The sequence below is a fragment of the Ursus maritimus genome, unplaced genomic scaffold (assembly GCF_017311325.1).
Source record: "Ursus maritimus isolate PB19 unplaced genomic scaffold, ASM1731132v1 scaffold_14, whole genome shotgun sequence".
In the NCBI taxonomy this organism is placed as follows: domain Eukaryota; kingdom Metazoa; phylum Chordata; class Mammalia; order Carnivora; family Ursidae; genus Ursus; species Ursus maritimus.
This window is the reverse complement of record NW_024423786.1, coordinates 42,553,753-42,576,935: the sequence shown is the minus strand read 5'-3', so window position 1 is coordinate 42,576,935 and position 23,183 is coordinate 42,553,753. Positions and strand designations below refer to the sequence as shown.

General features: G+C 50.3%; 1 protein-coding gene across 1 annotated transcript in view; it reads left to right on the top strand.

The window, feature by feature from the left end:
* The window catches only part of LARS2 (leucyl-tRNA synthetase 2, mitochondrial), a 144,732-nt gene that overhangs the window by 100,297 nt on the left and 21,252 nt on the right, over positions 1–23,183 (top strand). The window contains exons 13-18 of the mRNA XM_008703901.2: positions 3,130–3,228; positions 5,916–6,053; positions 16,865–16,965; positions 19,347–19,529; positions 20,687–20,856; positions 22,927–23,004. Coding sequence (XP_008702123.1) covers positions 3,130–3,228; positions 5,916–6,053; positions 16,865–16,965; positions 19,347–19,529; positions 20,687–20,856; positions 22,927–23,004 — 769 coding nt within the window. The remainder of the gene's footprint in view (positions 1–3,129; positions 3,229–5,915; positions 6,054–16,864; positions 16,966–19,346; positions 19,530–20,686; positions 20,857–22,926; positions 23,005–23,183) is intronic.

The following is a 23,183-nucleotide window of genomic DNA, read 5'->3' as shown; positions in this document are numbered from 1 at the left end:
ATTCCAGAGAGCTTCTTGGAGATGAGAGAAAAATGTTTTCCGCCTTTGTTTTCCTACTAGTCACTGATAACAGTGGAGATTTTTACACACGCTGCAGAATGGTAGCTCCGGGGGCAGGTGTGTGTGCAGGGGTTTCATTCTTTAAGACACAGGAACGTCTTCTCGTTTTGGAAGTAGGATTGTATTTTACTGTTAGTTCACTGGTGTATCTCAAATGATTTTTGGGATACCATACCAGCTGATTAAACAAATAAATAACGAAGCCCAGCTCCAGCGTCTTCCTGCTTCCTTCTGTGGAGAAGCCATTTGTCTCTGCCTTGTCGATCACAACGAGGATGTTAAAATAATTTGGTCCTCTGCTGGTACAGAGCTGAGTCACGAGGTTGGTAATCAGGTAACCCTAGTGGTTGCTTGGCCAAGCTGGGGAGTCAGACAATAATGGATTCGAATCGTGGCCCTGGCTGTGTGACCTTGGGAAAGTCACATAACTTCTCTGAGCTTCGATTTTCTTATCGGAAACTAAAATAACCCCCTCAAAGGGCTGCTCAGAAGACCAGAATTAACACCTGCAATCCTGCACAGTGTCGCCTAACAAACCGTCCAGTAAATGGAAGTGTTACCGTAATCCTCCCAGGTTCTCACCCAGGTGGTTTTAAAGATTTGAGATGGGGCTTCTGGGCGGGAACAGAGGGAACTCTGGCCTTTGCAGGGTAGAATTGTGGGCTCCAGGAGAAAATAGCATGCCCTCTTTATTAACAAGGAGTGACACAAGGGCTTCCCTGCCAGAGACGTTGGTGGCCTTCAGCACACCAGATCAACTCCCCAGGGACCGTCTGGTGGGGATAAGGCTTCCGACCCTGGCTGCGGATTCCTGGAGGGCAGAGCCCAGGCCGTGGTGTTGGTCAAGGCTCCCTGGCTGACTCTAATGAGTGTCCAGGACTGACAGTCACGGAACCAGCATGGCCAGGCAGGGTTGCAGAGCCCAACAGATGTGGATTTCTTGTTCCTGAGCTCTCAGACCTTGGGTGGATTTCTTAACCTCTCTGAATTTTAGTTACTCATCTGCAAAATGGGGACACACATAGTATCTACCTCAAAATCCCAGAGTTCCTGGGGATTAAAGGAGAGAATGCTAGGGAAGCGTTTGGCTGGGCGCCTGCACCCACTCTTACTATTCGCTCCCACTCTTACTGTTCGTACCGTTGGAGCTAAGGATGATCATACTGTTGTCCCTGTCACCATCACCTGTCCCTTCCACTTACCAAGTAGCCTGTGCCACGTAACCAGCCTTTAGTGGCAGCAATAAGACGCGTTGGTTGTCCTCAAGTCCCACGTGACCATTACAAAGAAAATCAGCATGGCAATTTGCAGGCAGACGTGACTCCTTTGATCATTGGGCCCTGCATTTTCATCCTGACTTGTGCACCTTGCCCCGATGGTGAGGAAGAAGTAACCTTTATCTTGTAATTATTTCCCGAAATAGTGTCTGTGTTCTGGCTGATTGCTCTCCCCATAAAAAGATCTGCCTTTAATTTAGAGATGCACTGTGGAGATCAGTGTCTTGTAGCAGCCCTGGGTGGTAGGAAACAGGATTCCCTCGGGCTCTCTCCCATCAACATCTGCCCCCAATCCCAGGGACCACCACTGCTCCCAGAGGGAGGCCCCTGTGAGTCCCAGGGCCCCAAGGATCTGGGGCTCCTGTGTCTCTGCTCGGCCACTTCTATTTAATAAGTGGGAGGTGGCAGGGGGTGGCTCTTTCCTTCAGTACGATTTGTAAAGCCAGTATGAACTGCTTCCCAGATGCAAGATATAAATGCAGGCCTTCTTTTATTTTTAAATTAAAAGCAGACTCTTGCCCTTGCATGCAAAATTAGCAGAAGATTCATCCGTTTCTCTTGGGGCTCCTTGTGTCCCTCCTCAAAATCTCCCAGAACCCCCAAGGACCGAGACTGCCAGAAGGGCAGCATTTAGAAGGGCGGTTGGTCCCTCTTCCAAGGCTCAAGAGGGAGAACCTGGAGGCAGAACCGTCTTCTCCAGCTTGTTCTCATTGCCCCAAAGGGCCCCGTCAGCGTCAGCTGTCAGTAGCTGATAGTCGCTGGCTCTTTGCATGCAGTGCTGCTCCAGGCCTTGAGGAGTCCTCAGGGGGGGTGGGCCGCTCCTAGGCTAGGCTTGACTAACAGCACCCTCTCTTGGGTTCCTAGAAGTTGTGGGGTTTTTTGCACCCAGTTCGTGCCGTCCCACAGGCCCATCACACTGGACACGTGCTTCGGAACCGGTTCAGCACTTGGGCCCTTCCGGAACCTTAGTCCTCCCCAAGGCATCCCCGTCCTGAACATGAGAATCCCTTTTTCTTTTCAGCTCTTCACACATCAGGCACCTCGCTTCGTTTGCTTTCTGGAACAGTGGGGCTATCTTCACCCTTCTGTATCGTGTCCTTCCGCGGTGGGTACGTTGGAGGGGAGCCCGATTGGTGGTGTTTGTCGATTTCTGTAGTATACATACTTCCACCAAGGGCTACTTTCAGGCTGTGAACTTGACATCACTTGTCACTGCGTTGGGAAGAGGTGCCAACCGTTGATTCTCAAAAGCCGCTATGGGTTGGCCCCAGCACACCACGGCCCCCAAGGTGACGTCTCTTCCCAAGGTCACCCTAATGGGTTTCGATTTCTGCACCCCCAGCCCTTGCAGAGATAGAGAAAACCCAGGTTCATCCTTTAGCACAACGTCTCCATTTGGTTTTCAGCTTCTCTTCGTAAATTGAATTGCTTCTTAGGTATCACAAAGCAGGCGTTGGCTGAAGGCATCTTGACATGCCTAAAATAGAAGTTAACATGTAAGGGAGACACTCCTGGCTTATCCACTTAGGTTGTTAGATTTTTCTACCAGGTAAAATTCAGCCCAGTGGAGAATAAGGCTTTTAATTTTTGAGGATTTAAATTTTTGTTTGTAAATTTCCTTAAAATATCCTGTACTAACAACACAAAAGGAGAGCGTTCTCTGAATCCATGATGAGGCATGGTTCTTGTGACATTCTAAACGGATACTGAATTGCCATCGCTTTCTCAAAAGCCGGTGGAGCACTGCATTAAAACCGAAGAATCCAGTTGATGAACTTCCTTTATTCCGTAGGTGCAGGGGAGCCGCCAAGAGAGAGACAGACACGATGGATACCTTTGTCGATTCTGCTTGGTACTACTTCAGATACACCGACCCACAGAATACTCAGAGGTAAGGCCTTGCTGCGTCCTTCGAGCGTCTGTCAGTGTGGGTTCTTCGAGAAGCAGACACCCAGACAGAATTCTGTATGTGAGCGATTTCCCGGGGGCAGCGCCCGAAAGGATGGGGGGAGGGAGCAGGCGTTGGTGGGAAGAGCCCTTAGACCACCGTGCAGGTCCCACATCTGAGAAGCGAGTAGGGGGGAAGGAAGGAGGGTTGGATCAGAAGAGTCTCAGACCACAGTGCAGCTCTGAGGAAGTCTCAGCTGGGCCGACGGGAAGCCCCGAGCACCGCTTGTCCAGCAGAGATTCCCAGGTACGACAAAGGTGCCTCTGCTCGGGTCCCCTTCCTCTGGGAGAGTAGGGGCTGGCAGGGACACTGAGGGGTTCCCAAGGGCACCGCAGCTGGAAACAGCTGGTCAGCCGTGCCCCTTGAAACGGCCTTCCTAAGGGAGTGTGTCAGATTATCAAATTAGATGCTTCACAGCCAGGCAAATCCCAAGTACGAGGAAAATAAAAAACCGAAGAAGGAAGAAAATGCCGTTGTCGTAATCCCCTTCGTGGCCCTGTGGTGAACTGCATTTATGGGGTTATAAAGTCGTAATGCGGTTTACTTAACAGACAAAAATGATGGGAGGGAAGGAAGTAGGGAGCGTGAGGGAGCTAGGAAGCATTGCCTCTTGTCACATACACGCAGTAATTTCTAAAATTGATAAATCAATAAAGAGTATAGTTGCCCAAAGAAACAGCTACAGAATTCCGAGTGGCGAAGGTGGGGGGAGGTGGGGGGGTGCTCATGAAGGTGGGGGCGGGGGACCAGTGTTGAAACAACAGAGCTCTCAGCACAATCTGAGTTTTCAGCCATGGGCAGGTTTCTTAGACAAAGGTAAACATGTGAATAAGGGGAAGAGGGCCGTAGGGAGAGGGGTAAAGAGAATGAGCACAAGAAAGCAATCACAGAGCTCAGGAAAACGGCCACCATGTGCTTCAAAGACCTTGCTCGTTTGCTCTCGTCCATAGGAGAACCATTGCCCTCAAACCCTGAAGTCCACGTATAAAAATGCCCCCCTTTTCTCTTCAGTGGTTGTAAACTAATACATTTCCAGTGAGATGAGCGCTCCTGCCCTCCCCCTGCCAGACTCCTGCCCTGCAGCCCTGTGATTTCTGTCGTTCATGTCCCGTCCTCTGACGGTTCCTTCTAGAAGGGGCTGTCAGTGCCTTCGTTCAGCATCAGCTGCTCAGAAGGCAATCAGGACCTACCTGTCAGAATGCTTCAAAGGAAGCTCTTCTCACAGATGATGGCGGCTCTCCATCACGGATGGACCCTGGACCGGGAGAGAGATGTCTGAGGGCTTCACAGCCTCCCATCTGGGAGTACCACTTAGCACATCTTTTGCCTCATAAAAGGCAGCTGCTGGTTTCGGCACCAGCTCGAGTTCTCCTTGTTTGGTTCTCAGGTAAACTGTGGATCCGAGCAACAGCCACTTCCACGTGGAAATGCAGCCCGCACTTGCTTTCAGGATGAGCACCGCCCCCCCTTGACCTCCCTTTCTTTTCCGTCCCTTGGATTCGAAGTTGGATTTTTCTGAGGAACCCTTGTTCACCAAGGGAAAAAAACCATTGTTTTAATTTTACCAGAATTCCGGCCTAGTGACTGGAGAAAAGCAAGCTCCATTACGATGCAAATGCAGGGCGGTGGGCCAGGCCTCCCTGCTTGCTGGCCGCCTGAGCCCAGTCCAGGCTGGGAAAAAGAAGTGCCTTGAGATGTAGGGAAGAGAATTTCCGAGTCTTTGAAACCATGGAATACAAATCCTCCAAAGGCAGAGGTTTACTTCATTGGACGATCTCGAGGAAGCACATTCTCCTGAGATTGAAGGAGCTCAACCGGCTCTGCTCCCCTCCCCACAACACGTGCGTGCACACACACACACACACACACACACACACACTTCTGCACACTCAGACTCCCCTCTGAAGAGTCCCAGCCAGAGACTAGAGGGCAGCGGTGTTTCCTTTACTCCGCAGCATCCTTTAGGACCAGGCAGTCTGAGGAAGCCTTTGTCGTAGGATTTCTGTCGCTGACAGTATCTGTGAGGTGAGAGGCAGACGTCGGGGATTTTTGTGTGCGTTACCCTGATACGCTCCTTGCGCGCAGCAGACTGTATACAGGGCTCTTGCTGACTATCCACATTTTAAGGCTGCTGTTAAAAATAAGCTGGAATTTTGTTTTAAAATGAATATTTAGTGGCTGCGTGTTCATCTCCTTTGTAAAAGCCACATTGCCCCCTATTGGTGAGAACTCACAAATCCCGATTTGCCTAATCATAATAAAAATTAAAATAGAAATCCAGATGCTCAGATACACATCTTACGGAAATACCTTTTGCACAGAAATACCTTTTTTAACGCTGCTGTGTGTTTTCCTTTTGTCCTCATTTGACATGAAAATGGCATTTGTTAAAATGTCAGTAATGGCTTCTGAAACAGCTTTTACAAATTTCGTAATTTCACACCGTCCTGACTTTTTTTTCTGTTTTATTATGTCAGCATTTCTCTTATTATATTTTAAAAAGAAAAATCACTGTTTTTCTCGGGCTACATTTGTCTCGGGGCATATGCGAGTTGTAGTAGGTCTATCTAATTTGTGCTCTTGTGGCAAAGCGGGTTTGTAAAAAAAATGACCATTTCTCTGTCTTGCAGCCCTTTTAACGCAGCCTTGGCAGATTACTGGATGCCTGTGGATTTGTACATCGGAGGGAAGGAACACGCCGTCATGCATTTGTTCTACGCGAGATTCTTCAGTCATTTCTGCCACGATCAAAAAATGGTCAAACACAGGTGAGCGCTTAATACCGCTCGGCAGGAGAATTCAGTTCCGTGAACGACAGCTGCAGGCAGGTGTCCGTTCCTCCGGAGCAAGGGAAACACGTGCAGTGGAAGACTTCCGTTTCTCAGGCGTCCTTTCGCGGTCACTGTCGGCCTGAGCCGTTTGAAGCGCGTGTCTGTTACTTAATCGTAGTTCCGGCGTGTGATGATGGCGGGCCCTCGTAGAGTCTGGCTCTTGTCAGAGCTTTCAGCTCTTGTCTGTTTAGCTGAGTTAATTAATGGAGATTGTGACTTCTGAGGCCGAGAGAAGCAGTTCATCATCACATTGTAGGGCTTTTTACGGCTTCTCGTTTGAGGTCGTGTGTATCCTCTGGCCGCGCGATGCAAGCTCTTTGTCTAAGCTTGATTGAATCCTGCCTTGATAGATCATTCTGCTGAAATAGGTAATGGATTAAAGCTGGGGAATCACACTGTAAATCCATTGATACATGTTCTTCCTGTTGGCCTGTAACCTGTTCACCATTATGATCAGAAAGGTGTCTGTGCACGCTTTTTCCCCATGAAATACACCATGTAAATATATACATACATAAATATATATGCAAATATATGTTTGCATATATAATATATTCAATACATTCTATTATATATTAATATTTAATATATTAATATATAATATAAATATATACATATATTTGCATATATATTTGTATATATTATATATATACGTGTATATATATTTATGTGGTATATTTAATGTCTCATACAATTTAAAGAATAAAGTGAACATCTCTGTACCCCCTTCTCAGTTTAAGAAAGAGTATTACAGGTTCCTTAGAATACCCAGTCCCCTATCCAGTCAGACCATCTCCCTACCCGCCGCCCCTCCCCCAGCCAACCCCTGTCCTAAAATCCTGAACTATTAATTTTCTGTATAAATGTATCACCTCTCTATATTTTTAAACAGGATGTATTGTTTGGTTTTCTTGCGTTTGAACTTTACGTAAGTGGCATCATATTTCGCATACTCTCTCTTGCTTCCCCACTCAGCATTTTTGGGGATTCATCCATATTGGTGCGTAGCATTATGTCCTGTTCCCGTTTCACCGCTGTAGGGCATTCCGTCACGTGGAGTGGAATGTCTAGTGCGGAACTCGATTTCTGTGTCCACAGTGCCATTAATGGTTGTTGGAGTGTTTTGTGCAGTGATGAACCAAACTGTATGAGCGTTCTCATACCAAAAAAAAAGCAAAACAAACAAAAACACCTACACTCATACCAGCAGAGATGGGGGTTCCCATCCCTACACGTCTTCATCACGTCCGCGCTGCTTATGTCATGGGTCAGTTGGTGGCTTATGTTTGAATTGAAAGACACTGCTCACTTAATGATGTTTAGCATGTTTTTAATATGTTTAGGGACCTCTGTGCTTTCTCTTCCATTAAATCCCTATTTGTGTCCTTCACCCTTCTTTTCTGGGTTGCTTAGAGTGATTGTAGGAATTTTTTTTTTTTTAAGTAGGCTTCACGCTCAACATGGAGCCCAGCGTGGGGCTTGAACTCACGATCTTGAGATCAAGACCTGAGCTGAGATCGAGAGTCGGATGCTTCACTGACTGAGCTACCCAGGTGCCCCTTGATTGTAGGAATTTTTAAAATATTCTGGTTGCTCCTCCTTTTCCAGCTATATGTATGGCAAACATTTTTCCCAGTTCTTAGTTTCTCTTACTTTTATGGTGTCTTTTGATGTGCAGAAACTCTTAACACAATAAGTTTTAATAATCTTTTCCTTTATGGCTGTTGCCTTTAGTGTGTCCGTACCATTAATGGGCCAGTCCGTGCATTTCCTCCTGGATCTTTAGTGCTCTCTCCTATCACAGTCAGGTTTTCGTATATATGCAAAAGGCCTGTTTATAGGAGCTTTATTCTGTCTGTTGGTCTGTTTGCTTTTTGCTCTGATAGTTATTTCCCGGCTTTGTTATTTTAGTTTTACAAGTCTTACGGTTTGGTAAGGGTCGTCCTTCCTCTGTTCTTTTTCTTTAGGAGTATCTTGGCTGTGATTGGACCTCTGTCCTTCCATATGAATTTCAGATTCATCCTGTGACATTCCACAAAAATATTTTTTTAAAGATTTTATTAATTTATTTGAGAAAGAGAGCGAGCGAGAGAGAGACAACGCACAAGCAAGGGGGGAGCAGAGGGAGAGGGAGAAGCAGACTCCCCGTTGAGCAGGGAACCTGACAGAGGACTCGATCCCAGGACCCTGAGATCGTGAGCTAAGCCAAAGGCAGACACTTAACCAACTGAGCCACCCAGACGCCCCCTCCCTTCACCCCACGCTCAGACCTGCTCCCTCTCTCTCTGCAGGCACACACACATTAAGGGTCTACTGTACAGAGACTGCATTCAGTTTACAAATTAAATGCTTAAAATCATTTTCTTCTCATTAGTCCCAGAACCCTTCGTGTTAAAAATAAACTGACCTGCATCAGAAGAACAGTGAACACATTAACAGCATTAATCTGCAGTCGAAATGTTTGTGCCTTGGGTTAAAGAATTTACCGTTCTGCTTTGCATTTCTTCTCTGTGGAAACTTCTTTACCTCACCAGATAAAAATTACCCCTGAGGATGGGAATTGTGTCCTATTGCCGTGACAGTATCCTGGACATTGTACATTCTCAGTGAATATTTGTTTAAATAAATTCAGTTTAACTCCTTGATATAAACATATAAAAGTGTATGGTTTTCGGGGCGCCAGCTGGCTCAGTTGGTGAAGCGTGCAACTCTTGATCTTGGGGTCATGAGTTCAAGCCCCATGTTGGGCATGGAGCCTACTTTAAAAAAAAAAAAGGAAAGAAAAGTTTCAGTTTTTCAAAGGAAGTGTTCCCCTTGGGATAGAGAGAAAAGATAACACGAGAAATGTTTCCTTCTAGGTCTAACAAAGACCGTAAATGATTTCTGGCCCCAGGGCACATTTCTCTAGCTTCTACTCAGTTATTTGTAGGGGCAGTGGACGAAACAATAAATGATTCATTGGAGAGCTATTTTAACGTAGAAGACAAGCCCTGGCTACTTTCAGGACTCCTCTCCAGTGGTTTCAAAACTATAGTGGAGGAAAAATGTTTGCAGCATTCTGATGTCATTGTAGAGTACGGTTTGGGGTATGACTTTGTATCTGTTCAGCCGAATCTCTAGCTTGCTGAGCTTCCAGCTACACCCGGAACTTGCTTTACCATCAGCTTTACGGGGCGGCTAGATGATGTGAATTGAAATACATCCATGCAGTATTTTGTGTGCATTTTAAAGATTCTTTACAAGACAGTGAGATGCGGGATGCCTGGGTGGCTCAGTCGCTTGGGCATCTGCATTCAGCTCAGGTCATGATCCCAGGGTCCTGGAGTTGGGTCCTGAGTCAGGCTCCCTGCTCAGTGAGAAGTCAGCTTCTCCCTCTCCCTCTGACTCCTCCCCCCTGCTCATGTGTGTGCTCTCAGATGTGCTCTCTCGCTCTCTCTCAAATAAATAAGTAAAATCTTTAAAAAATTGAGTAAAAGCAGTAGCTCTAGCCTGGGAGCCCGAGGCCTCTGTCCCACGCTCATGTGGGGGGTCTGGACGGGTAACCCCTTTGGCTCTCGGGGGCCTCCTAGGTCAGCAATTCCATCGCCTCTGAGCACTGGATTCACTCTAATCCTGGTAAATTTCATCAAGTATAAACCACAGAGGTTTATGCGGATCTAATACTCTTCCCTGCTTTCTAAATGAGTCCTGGGCCTCTTTCACACTTGCACCCTTAAGTCTGGACTCTGAGCTTTTCATAGGTCTCTTGACCAGCTGCAAGAAGCTGCTCTTGGGGGTGGGTGTGCCCCGCATGGGACAGCACGGTGCTGTTGTGTGTCAGAAGTACCAGGTTAACGATCAAGCCAGAATTAATGTCAGCAGGAAATCTGCAAAAGAAGATATAGGAATGACCGAGAAGCGTACTCTACAATGTTGCCCTTACCGGTAGTCAAAGAAATACAAATGAAACAGCAGCGAGGTGCCACTTTGCATATAGCAAAGAGCCTGGGACGAAGAGCGTCTCATATGCTACAGGAAGGCAGTTTGGAATAGCCGTTAGGAAAAGCAGTTTGACAATATGGAGTGAGAGCCTTTAAAATATCCACACTTTTGGACACGCTAATTGTGCTTCTAGAAATCCAGCCTAAGGAAATAACCAGAAATGCAAACCTACACACCAAACTGTTCAGGTAGCTAAAAGTTTGAATACAACCTCAATGCCTCAAAAGTCTGAGAAAGGGCAAATAAAATCTAGCCCATCTCTATGTAGGACTCTTGCACAACTCTTTAAAATTATATTATATGGACTGTTTAATAACATGAGGAAAGGCATCTGAAGTGCTTAGAACTGGAAAAAAAAAAGCAAGATACAAAATCATAGATGCGATTGGGGTTCTCTCTCTGCCTTTAAATGTACTTATATATGCATAACCCAAAGCAAGAGAGAAGGCTAGAAAAAATTATGCCGACACGTTCACACTAGTTTTCTCTGGATGATAAGCTTATTGGTGGTTTTACTATTGTCATGCACTTCTGATTTTCCCAGACTTTTTATACAATGATTTTGTAACTTTGTAATAGAAAAAACCCAGGCTTGTACAGTCTGTGTTCGGAAGCAGGGAACTACTCGGAGCCTCCCAGTCTGCTTCTGGGCGAGGGGAAGGCAGCAGCTTTGTCTGGCCATCAGCCCCGCTGGGAGCTCCAGGGACACCCTGCAGTGAGGGGTGGATTCGTCTCCCCTGCACTGGGATCAGGAAGCCTTTTCTCTCCCCTCGTGAGAGACCGCGGTACACAGGGCATCTTGTGACTTGAGCTGACATTCTCCCTGCGGTTTGCTGTGGATAAAGAGCCCTGCTGACCGCGGATGGCTCCATGGGCTCCCGTCCTGTTTTTCTAATCACACCAGAAATGAGCATCGGGGGGGGGAAAGGAAGCAAAGAGACGCTCTACTTGGTTCTCACCGTATTAATCGGGGCTCCTCCCATGCTGCTGGCTGGCTGCTGAGAAATAGAAACGGTGGTGTCTTACGAATGAGCCGTGGCTCAGTACTTAGAAACTGGCCGATGATGTCGGCCTGATACACCCCGCCCCCACCCGCTGCCAGCACAGGGCGAGGAAGAAGAGGAAGCTTGCAAACTCGGTCTTGAAAAGGCCACATTAGAGACTATTTTCAGAAATCCAGGGCTTTCTGTTCTCTTCTGTCCAGATCCACATGGGAACCACGTAGCAGGTCAGGATCGTGGGCAGCGGGCCCTCTAGGGGCTCATGAGCAGGTAAAATGTCATCTGCAGTGACCAGTTAGCGTTCTGATGACTCTGAGCTTCTTTTAGCCACGTTCCTTGTATGCAGTGATGTGTCCTCAGGGCGCTTAAAACAGCCTTTCATTCTGTGTTCCGAAATTCCTTGTTTATCCCAGTAACTGACCCTGCTCACCCTACCCTCCCCCCTTCTTTTCTTCCGTCCTTGGTGGGACCGAGGTGGCTTCCAGTGACCAGCGGGTATCGATGGTTGTAATTTCTGACTCAGGGCAGTGCCCACTGTCAAGGAAGTACTGAAGACGGCATCACTTCCCATCCTCCTGCGGCCAGGTGAGAGCAGACAGGCCCCTACCTCTAGGGGTGATATTAGTGGGAGAGCTGAGCCAGAGCCAAGAGCCCAGGGAAACCAGCTCGGCCGCTCCAGGCAGAGGCCCGGCATAAGGCCCCCGGCCTCTGATGCTTCCAGGCAGAGGCCCGGCATAAGGCCCCCGACCTCTGATGCTTCCAGGCAGAAGGGGTTTGGTGCTGGCTTCAGATTTTTCACTTCCTTCTAGAACCCTCTGCTAACATGGTCACGGTGATGACTGGATCACTCAGTTGCTTTTACACGTCTGTTCCCAGTACCGTTTGTCCAGCGGATGAATGGACAAGTAGGGAGTATGTTACACTGGTTGTGAATCTTAGTAATGAGCTTGGCAGTGATGTGATCTCTGCTGCAGCAGGACCGGGTTCCAAGTTCAGCAGGGCCCTTGACGTCCCCTTGGCCCTCATTCCCCCACACCTTGCACCTCCCTGTCACACCAGTGCCTCCTCCCTGTGGTGTGGATGGTTATTTCTGAGCATGTCTCGGGCTGCCCATTTTACCGTAAGCCTTCTAGCGGCAGAGCGCTCAGTAGCCGGTTGCTGCTTACCTGCGTGTGGATTGGATTAACAAGTGTGACTCCTCGCGCCGAGATAAACTGCTTGTGGGTGCCTGTGACCAGCTTCAGCCTCGAGAATGAAAACCAGATTCCCAGAGTCCTGTGGATCATTCCCTGGAGCGCTGCAAGAGTGGGGGATGGGGCGGGGGGGGCGGGGGAACCACTGGAGAATGAGCGAGACTCGGGGGCTGGGACGCGCCCCTCCCACCGTGAAATCCAGTGGGAACCCTCTTGGGGCCCTCTCCCACGCTCGTGCCCTTGCTCCTTCCTGCAAGCTTCCTGCGAGCTTGAATGGACAGAGTCTGAAATCTCACTGCGCCTCTCCCTGCAAAAAGGTCACGGCCGCAACCAGAACCCAGACGTCTACAGCCCGCCCTTCATCCACTTTCTTCCTTCATCTCTCGTCCCCCTGCATGGTGTCCCCACCTCTGCTGCTGGCAGGTTTATTTCTTCCCTCGGGGACACAGAGTTGATTTAGGGCAAACCAGTGAATGTTGAGCATCCACTTGAACTAGGCACGGAGAAGGGGCTCCCAGGAGGAAGACAGGAGGCGACTCACCTGATTACACAATACGATTTACTATCTGCCGAGTGCAGGTACTGGTACCACCCTGGACACACCAACAAGGAGAGTTCTGGGGCCAGCCTCCAGTGTGCACAGGCCGCTGGGATCCCTCGCTGGGAAAGGATTAGAAGTGGTTTTGAACCAGGCAGAGCTCATCGATGGCGTCAGTAGCCGGGCTGGTGGGGCCCACGGTGGGAGGCTGGTCACACGTGGGTCATCAGTGGGGGTGCTTATGTTGTGAAAAGTCATCCAGCTTTACCCCGGGACTTGTAGACTTTTCAGTATGTGTGATGCACTTCATCTCACAGTTTCCTTCTTAAAAAAAAAAAAAAAGAGGAAGAAGAATTGTAGGTGATCAGGCCTGAGGACAGCAGCCTCAGGCAGAAGGGCTGGAGTTGGGGGCAGACGCCAGCAGGTGCAGCGCTGTCCGTTCCCAGAAGGTGGCAGCATCGAGCCACTCGAGAACCGGCAGGACCCAGAACAGAATTCCTGGTTTCTTCCCCAGCTGCGTCTGGGGCTGAAAGCCACGGATTTTCATCAGACTACTCATCTTTATCTTTGGGATCCAGATTATCCCCTCATTTATTTATTTGGCAGAGAGAGAGACAGCCAGCGAGAGAGGGAACACAAGCAGGGGGAGTGGGAGAGGGAGAAGCAGGCTTCCCGCTGAGCAGGGAGCCCGATGCGGGGCTCGATCCCAGGACTCTGGGATCACGCCCTGAGCCAAAGGCAGACCCCCAGTGACTGAGCCACGCAGGCACCCCATCCATCCCGGTTTTTTATTTCTCCTAAGAGTGGCCAAAGCCATGCACTTAGAGTGAGAGAGGAAAGGAAAAATCTCGTAAACTGTAAAGTTCATCCCTCTGGCATTGGGCGCAGCAGGGAGAAGGTGGCGGTCTGGTTTGTTGTCTTTTTTTTTTCCTGTCATGCTGCTGTAAGATTGTCTGAGGAAGATGCCAGTCTAAAAGATGACCTTGTGCAGCCTGAGTGCGCACACAGACCACCCCGTCGAGTGCACGGATGCTTAGCGAAGGCGCCACCGGGTTTGGGGGGCACCCCGTCCTTCTAGAATACCGGCTCAGCTTGCTTGGTGCTTTTGACTGTGTTCGTGTCCAGTCTGTTCCTTCACCCGCCCAGTAAAAAGCGGCCATATGATCTTCTTATTTTGTTTAAAAACTGTGGCTGTATACGTACTCTAGTATATGTATAGGGGCTGAAATCCAAGTGCCACCTTACACTGCTGGGAAGGGAAAGATGGCTTCAGGAGCCAGCAAGGGCAACCCCCCAGCATCGTCCTCCCTCCGTCCCACTGTCCACTGTTTATGCGTATTTATACACTCAGTCATCCCTCCGTGTTTGGACATTATTTCAGCCGGCTGTCTGTCGTGCACAGCGCCAGGTGCTGGGGACGGAGGGAAGAAAAGAGAATAGTCCTTGCCGTGGTGGGTGCAGGGCAGGGCATGCCTGGTCTTTATGTTGTAATCATAGCACAGCCCGGTCACACTCGTCACGGCAGTGTGTGACGGACACCACAGGACACAAGGGACGGCGTGGAGGTGTATGCTGGGGACCAAGGAGGCCACCCAGAAAAGGGAATGCCTGATTCTGTGGTGAAGGGGGAGTCCAGGTTTCCTGGGGAGCCTGGCACATGCTGGGAACAACCAAGGGTGTGTGCGTGACCTCCGTGAGGAGCAAGTGTGTTTAAGTGTCAGAGAGACCCCGGGAAGGTTCACACGGCAAATGGTGGAGAAAATCATACGCTCGGTGTGTGTGGGTACAGTTCTCTGAGCTTCCCGAGGAAGATGCAGACCTGGGGTCCTTGGGCATCCAAATCCCCACCTGCTGTGGATGAAGCGTGTGTGTGGCCCGAGGACATGCGTTCCTCGTGGTGTGGGTGCGGGTCTTCCTGAAGAGGGGGACTGCGGACACCATCGCACCCCCTTCAAGGCACTGCCATATCCAAACGCAGCATACGATCCAAGCACGTTTGACTGTCAAGTAACCTTTCGTGGTTTTCGATGTAAAAATCTCACGTTTTCTAGGAATCTTGGGGGCACAGGAACTGTGGCAGCAGAGGGCGTCAGGCGGCCGAACGTGGCTCTGCCGGTGGAACGTCCTGGGGGAGGTGGGAGGAAGGCAGTTTTACGACTCAGAAGAGTTTATTGTTAGGATGGATTTTAGAACCTGAACAAGGGTGTTGGTGACTTCGCACACGCACGTGTGGGGTTTCTTCCAAATCAACGTGGTAGCATGGCGGGTGGCCCCTGTGACGTTGAAGAATAACATTGAGTAATGTGGACAAGGTCTCAAAAACGTGTGTTGCATTTCCACTTGACTGTTAAATATACTGAGTCTTTTCCACCTTGGAAAATACCTCACCACCACCACCAAAGTCACACGTGCACGCACGTATGCACACACGCCCTTGTAAGATTTTAAAATGCGAAGGCTAGGAATCCCTTCTTCCTGGCTGACCCTCCTCTCTTTCCCCGTCCCTCTCTTTGCTCCACGCCACCCCCTGAATCCGCTAGAGAGTTTCCCCTTAACTGCATCTGTCCGCACGGCCGTTGATGAGGGCCACACAGGTACACATCGGGGGCCCAACTTGGCATCACGGTTCATCTACATCAGATGGCCTCGCGCGAGAAACAAGGGTCCAAATTAATCAGATTAATCAAGCCAGCGCCTCCCTCCGCGACGACGGTGACACTGGTAGCCCGCCACGCCTCTGAGGTTCTCTGTCTCTTGAGCCCCTGCAGAGGAGCCGCCTCGCGTAAGTGAACTTGAAGCACCAAGGGCTTGTCTGTTGAAAGGTGCCCCGTGCTGCCGGCAATGCTCACGGAGAACGTGGCTCCCGCCGCACGTCCCCGCCTGCTGCCGTTAGGAATGCAAAACACGCATCCATGATGAGCTCCCATCTCCCCAAATCTTTCTGCGAGTTTGGAATGGGGCTCGCTCACGTGCTTCACACCCGAATCGGGTGGATTCTTCGGAATATAACCTCTCACGGCAGAAATCAAGCCCTTCCAGCAGAGGGGTCAACCTCTACCTGCCCCCTTCAGAGAGGACGTTTATATCTCGCTATTCATCCAAAGTGACGAAAACCAGGCCCTATAACCAAATTATAATCCGTCCGTACCGTAGACCTGTTAGAGAGCAGTTTAAAGCTGAGATAGACCTGTATGGACTGTCGTGGAAAATCCTTCCTGTGGTCACGTGAACTACCACGAAGTAGTATGTACGTAATGATCTGTTTAAGTCCAAGAAAATTATACGAAACTGCATATACACATCTGTATGGGAAAGACATTCAAAAAAAGTCTCCAGACTTTTCCAGGTATATTTACCGTACAATTAATAACAACTGTCTCCTCAGGGTAGGGACAGGCCTAAAAAGATGAGGGTAACGAATTTGAACAGGAAGGGTAGATGCATGATGAATTTGTGTGACTTACACATTTTTTAAAGAATGTGAGCAGGCCCTGGTCACCAGGTGGAGGGGAAAGGCAGCCTGCTTGAACAGAGCCCCAACTTCGACCTCTCTGCCTCCCCTTGAGCCCTTCCTGACACCGGACTCAGCACGTTGCTGACATTTGTATGGTTCTTTAATGTTGACGGGTATTTTCAGGCAGGCGTTTACTTGAATCTTCCCGACAGCCCTTGGACAGACTTTTAGTGCCTCTACTTGACAGATAAGCAAATGGGTGCTAAGAACAGGTAAGGGACTTGCCTTGGCTCCTAGAATGCACTGAGTAGGAAACAGGTCCAAATCCAGGCCCTTCCGAATCTGAAGGCTCACACTCTGGCCGCTTCGCCAAGTGGAAGGCAGCTGGTTGGGCTTGCTGTTCTCATTGCTGCTTCATAAAGAGCCGTTTGTCAGGTGGGTTTCCAAGTGGTGTTGACCAGCCCACCTGCTTTCATGAAGGGCAGCTGTCTCTGTCCATGGGCTGAGAACGTTTGTATTGCTGTCTTCTGGATGCTTCAAATCCCCACCCATTGATTTTTTTTCCCGTTATCTCTCCTCAGAGAGCCCTTCCATAAGCTGCTGACCCAAGGCCTTATCAAGGGGCAGACGTTCCGCCTGCCATCGGGACAGTATCTACGGAGAGAGGAAGTAGATCTCACAGGTAAGAAGGGCCCATCCGGTCCCATCCAGGTACTCGCAGAGAAGAGCTGAGGCCAGGCCTGAGAGCCGTTGACAAAGCAGGTGTTCGCCCGGGGCCTCAGCCAGGTGGAAAATCCAGGGTCTCCGGGCCTCGGCCTGCTGCGGGCTGGGGGCCGGGATGGCTGCCCGCCCCTCGGCCCCAGCCCCATCCTGTGTCCGTTCACTTCTGGCGGGGGGTTTTGTTTATGTGTGACCCAGAGTCAACCCGGGCATCCCCTCATGTCGTCACTCATGTTTCACAGCGTATCTCAGGAACAGAGCCCCCAGACCCAAGAGACACTCTTCTAAGGCTGGGGTACTCCCAGCACTTCTCCCTAGGCGGTCTCGAGATGCATGTCAGCACCTCAGGGCCACCCCAATACCGAACCCCTGCAGCACCCCGGAGCAGCCCCGTCTGGCACTCCCCTGACTTCCCCTGCACTTTTCCTCAGGCGTAGTTCCTCCCACCACATCTTGAGGTGGCACCATGACGATGTCATGTGCTCCCAGCCAACTGATGAAATCAGTAGAAAATGGGAGTGGGGGGTACATAGGGGCACCGGTGAGAAACGCCCAGAATTCTGGCCATTCAGTTTGGAAAACCCAGGGCACAATGGAGGAAATCATGTAAACCCAACAACCCCCTAATGGTAGGCAGCCTCCCAAGCCAAACACTAGAGAAAAGATTTAGGTGGAAGACATCAGTGGAATTACCTAATTAATGCAGTAATAAATCAGGGTTTGGAATGGTGCAAGGGAGAAAAAGAAGCTGGAAAAGCAGAAATTGGCAGTGTTTCACCAACACGGACCAGAGGGGAAAGGAGCCAAATCCAAAGGACATATAAATTCAGTTGTTTGTGAAGTGCTCTCTGTGTTAAGAGCAGGGCTGCCATGTACAGCTGTGCAGCATGTGCACTGCACAAAAGCACCCAGCCAAGGGGGGTGAGCAGGGCCTGAACTCCAGCCACTTGCCAAACCATGCACCTCAGGTGCCAAGAGAGGGACACCTTTTCCTAACTTCTCAACTGCTCTGCCCAGGTAGTTGACTTTTTCCTAATTTGCACAACAGTGCTAGAAAGAGTAGCTACAGCCCGAAGGAGATATGCAGGATAAACAGAACAATGGTTCTCTCAGCCCCAGCCCCAGCCTAGATAAAGCAACTTCAGTCTCCCTTTGCTCCGATGTCATGGGGCCAGACGTGTTGTGAACATCTTTTCCCTTCCCACGCAGAATTGCCCCTTGGGAGAGAATACTTGGATCAGCAAGGGCAGACTTCCATCTCCTTCATGGGTGTGCTTCTGCTGAAGTATGGAATTAGCTCTTAGGTACACACACCAGTCCCTTGGGAGCTTGGTTGCCGCTGGAGTCCGGGACTGTGTGGCTGGAAGGAAGAGAATGCACCCAAAGGCACATTGACCACTGGCTATAGAGATGTCACCCCAAGCCGGCTGCCGGCGCTTGGGCCAGGCCTCACAGCACACCCACAGCCACCGGGCGCCACACAGATGCCAGTCCTAGAACTTTCTCCCTCTCCTTCAGTAGCCTCTGGTTCCTCTTCCTCCTCCCCTCTGTTCTTCTGCCCTGTTCTCCTTCCTCTGCCAGGCTTGGCTTCTGCTCTCCCCTAACTTCTGGTTACAAGGTGACCTTGGGGAGCCACGATGCCATGTCTGGCCCCATCTCCTTAGGACTTTATGGTTCCAGTGCCCGGCGACATTGCAGCAAGAGCTTCTGTCTCTTAGTTCTGGGGCCTGAGAAGGACCTTCGCCTTGCCAGATGTCCTTCCTTGTCCCAGCCACTGGGGCTCGGCCACAAGGTCACCTCATCCCAACCAAGCCACGGAAGGCCTTCTCTGTCAGCACCCTCGGGACCGGTGGTGTGGAGGTGGGGAGGAGCCACTTCCAAAGAACAGGCCATTGTGACCACGTTGTGGTGACTGGAGTGACCTCTCAGGGGGCTTTGCTGCTCTGAGACCCTGACTGGTCAGCTGCCGGCTTCCAGAGGAGACCGCGAATCCATTAAGAAAACAGCAAAATGTGCAAAGCTTTGTCACACCGTTCTTACTCTCTCTTTTGTATAAATGGCATTTACTTTATAAAGCAGGGAATAGCTTTGTCCTACTTTGTGGTGGAGGCAAGCTGGCACGGGCCGTATATGCCCGAAGGGAAGATTTGTGGTGGGGGGCGGGCCTCACTCGTTTCAAAACGAAACCATTTCCTGTGGTATACAGCAGAGAAAGAGGCGTGTTGAGCAAATTCGTGGGTCCTTCACATGGACACTCTGAATTGCTCTTGCTTATTGAACGAGCTTTTAGAGAACCGGCCCCGAGCCACACCGTCCGTCCCCGTGTGTTACTTCTGTGCACAGGTGCTGTTCCCGTTCATGCGGAGACGAAGGAGAAGTTGGAGGTGACGTGGGAGAAGATGAGCAAGTCCAAACACAACGGGGTGGACCCCGAGGAGGTCGTCGAGCAGTACGGCATCGACACCATCCGGCTCTACATCCTTTTCGCCGCCCCCCCTGAGAAGGACATCCTGTGGGACGTGAAGAGTAAGGCCCCTTCCTCTCCCCGGCCCGCCGCCTCTGTGATCTGCCTCGGACGCCGGAGGGGTTCGGGGAGGGAAACGTCCGGGCTGAAGACAGTAGTAAGGGTTCTAGGAATCAGGTCCATGAAGGGAGTAGCGGTTTGTCCAATGTCCTATGCCATTCTCAGCCTGGGGTTCCCAGATGGAAGGGGGGAGCTGGGGACCGTGGTGGATTCCCAGTCCTCACCCCAGACCTGCTGACGCAGCGTCCGGGGGGCCCCAGGCACCTGCTTTTGGCAAGCGTGTGGTGTGCTGATGCCGGTTCTACAAAGACCCACCTGAGAACATTCCCCGGGGAGCCAGACTGCCATCCCTGCCACCCTGGGGCCCCTCTGTGGTCCACAGAGGCCAGTCCCCTCTTGATCTGCCCTGAGAGGTTTGTTCGAGGGCAGGGTCGTCACCCCTTCCCTGCCCAGAAAACCCTGCCTGGGGCCTTCTCCTGATGTTCCCTGTGACCCCCTCCATCACCCACAGCAGCCTCTGGAGCCCCCTCGGGAGATTGGTCTCTGCAGAGTTGGTTAGATCTGAAAAGGCATGATGTGAAACCTTGTTGGGTAGCTGGCTGCCCTAGAATACACGGTCCCGTGGTCGTTCGGTTTTCCTCCCTGCCGTGTACCCCCGGGGTCGCTTTGGGCAGGAGCAGCCAGATGCCTGGGATCACCGCTCACGCAGCGTGCCCTTGCCCGTGATAAGTATGTCCCAGGGGCCGGTCCCAGAACCGGCTGCGTTGGAATCCCTGGGGACGTACAGAGGGCCCACGAGTGGGCATAGGGGTCTTTGAGGGATGCCTTTGCGGCAGCAGGCTTTCTTCCTCAGGGCAGCCGGGCACGGAGGCCCTTCCTCCCCAGGCTTCTGAGCTCATTGTGGGCCGGGGTGGTTGGTGGGCGGCACTCTGAGCAGCCCTGCGGTCCCGTGCTCCGAATACCCGGGGCTCTGGGATGAGACGGAGTCCGTGCTGCGCTGAGCTCCTGGACGCTGGAAGCCAGGGTGGCCCCCATAGCTCCCATCGGGGCACAGTGACGCGTGTCTCAACACACACGTGCCTCTCGGGGCTTGGGGAGAACCCCATCAGTCGTTCACGTGTCTCTCTTTCTCTCTCTCGTCTCCTGACATGAAACCCAGCTGACGCCCTCCCCGGGGTGCTGCGGTGGCAACAGCGGCTGTGGGCCCTGGTGACCCGCTTTATCGAGGCCAGGGCTTCTGGGATGGCTCCCCAGCCCCAGGTGCTGAGTGACAACGAGAGAGCCGAGAGCAGAAAGCTCTGGGAGTACAAGAACTCGGTCATCTCTGAGGTCAGGAGCTTTCTGGGGATTCTGGTTAATTCTGTGACAGAGCATGCTGGTCCGGGTGGGCCACTCTGCCTGGGGGCCACCCCACTGTGGGCCTTCTTCCTTCCTCGCTATGACTGCCCCCTTGGTCTTGACGGGTTGCTCTCACCGTGTCGAGTATCTCACCGAGCTGGGGCAACAGTCCACATGCTCTAATGGAAAGACATGCTTTCAGGAAAGGGCTTCCTCCAACTGTGTCCACCACGGGTCCCTCCCAGATCTCGGGAGGCCACTCCCTTCCCACAGCTCCACACTTCACACACAGGCAGAGAGCCAAATGCAGGACCACACTGCCGACACTCCACATAGGAGATGAACGGAAACAGAAGTGGCGAGTTGAAAGGGGCATGAAGAGACTGCTCTTTGGTCTCCTCACTTTACAGATGGGAAAGAGATGAAGTCCAGAGCCTAGAATCCAAGTTCTGGATACCCAACATAGCGAGGACTTCCCCACCCAGTTACGATGTTACGCAGTATCTGTGTGGGTTATTGTGGGTTAACTTTTGCAAATAAATGATGTGTTTGTGTTACTTTCATAGAGCAGATTTTATTGTCTCAATCATTTTTTTTCTTTTTTTAAAGATTTTATTTTTAAGTAATCTCCACACCCAACGTGGGGCTCGAACTCATGCCCCTGAGATCAAGAGTCGCAAGCTCCACCAGCTGAGCCAGCCAGGTGCCCCCAACTCATTTTAAAAGATTCGTCATTGATAACAAATCCCGATAAATTTCTTCTCTAGAAGTCTGACATTGTACCATAACATTTGCCTTTTTTTTTTTTTAAGATTTTATTTATTTATTCATTTGACAGAGATAGAGACAGCCAGTGAGAGAGGGAACACAAGCAGGGGGAGTGGGATAGGAAGAAGCAGGCTCATAGCAGAGGAGCCTGATGTGGGGCTCGATCCCACAATGCCGGGATCACGCCCTGAGCCGAAGGCAGACGCTTAACTGCTGTGCCACCCAGGTGCCCCGACATTTGCCTTTTTAAGCACCTTGTGAAAAAAATATCATAGGTCTTTGAAAGAAGGCATTTAGGAGATCGAAAGCCATTTTTAGTGGGTACCAGAACCCCCCATACTCCTTAGGCTGAATTTTTTAATTTAATTTTTATTTTTTAGAATTGCTGATTTAAACTTATAAAGTCAGCCAAGGTCACTTTTCTGGATTCTGGTAACTGATGACATCGAAGAAACAGGGTTTTCATGAGGCCCTGGGTCCAGCCAGCAAGGCCTCGTTCGGTGACACGTCTTCAGGGAATATTCCCATCCCCTGTTCTCTAGTGTAGAAACACCGAGCTCACGCAGTTGAATTCTGTGATGTGAGTGATGCCTGAATGATTGTTTTCATGCCACGTGCTTCCTCTCTGCACTTGGCACATTCTTCTCTTCTGTCAGATCATAGAATTGGGGTATTTCAACAAGCTGGAAACTCTCGACTTCTTTCGATGTGTTGTTTTTCTGTATTCTTGGCCGTGGTCGAATTTGAAAAGCACACAGACAGGAAGACGCTGACAAGTCATATTTGTCTTTTGTCTTTTGTCGATACCATACTTGAAAATGCAAAACTCACCTTATCCCACATACAAATAGCCTTCGTTGTGAATAAGTCACGGAGCCACAGAGAAGCGACATCCTGCGCCCCATCTCCTGTTGGCTTGTTTTGATGTTTGCTCATCCACGGGTCCTGCCTCCTGTCCGGGCAGTGAGCAGCGTTTGGTGTCCCCACTGGGAGAACCAACACTGTCCCAGATGCGGGGAAGCAGGAAGCGTTGAATAGTGGAAACACCATTGACCCTGATTTTGAAAATCTTTCTGCGAATGAAATGTGACCGTGATTATTCGAGATAGTGAATGCATGTATAAATATCTTTGATTACATTCATTTAATTCACTTTTTTTTTTTTTTTTGGATAATTCATATGCTTTGTTGTTGCATCGTGGGTTTTGTTTTGTTTTGTTTTGTTTTGTTTTGTTTTTGTGGAAAGCTTAAAGGGCTTTGGAAGAAAGAGAATAATTCAACCTTTATCAATAGGTGACCTCCCATTTCACAGAGGACTTCTCACTGAATGCTGTGATTTCTCAGCTGATGGGACTCAGCAGTGCCCTCCTGGTAAGTGGCCCTCCTGTCCTCCTTTGCCAGTAGCCGAGGAGGGTGGGTGGCTTCCGGCCACATTGTGAGGTGGCCTGCAGGGTCCTGGGTCGTGGACAGAGAGCAGGACTGTGGTGTCACCTCCTTGGTGTGGCTCTGTTACCTTAAAGAAGCATTTTTTCCATAGTGACAACCTAGTT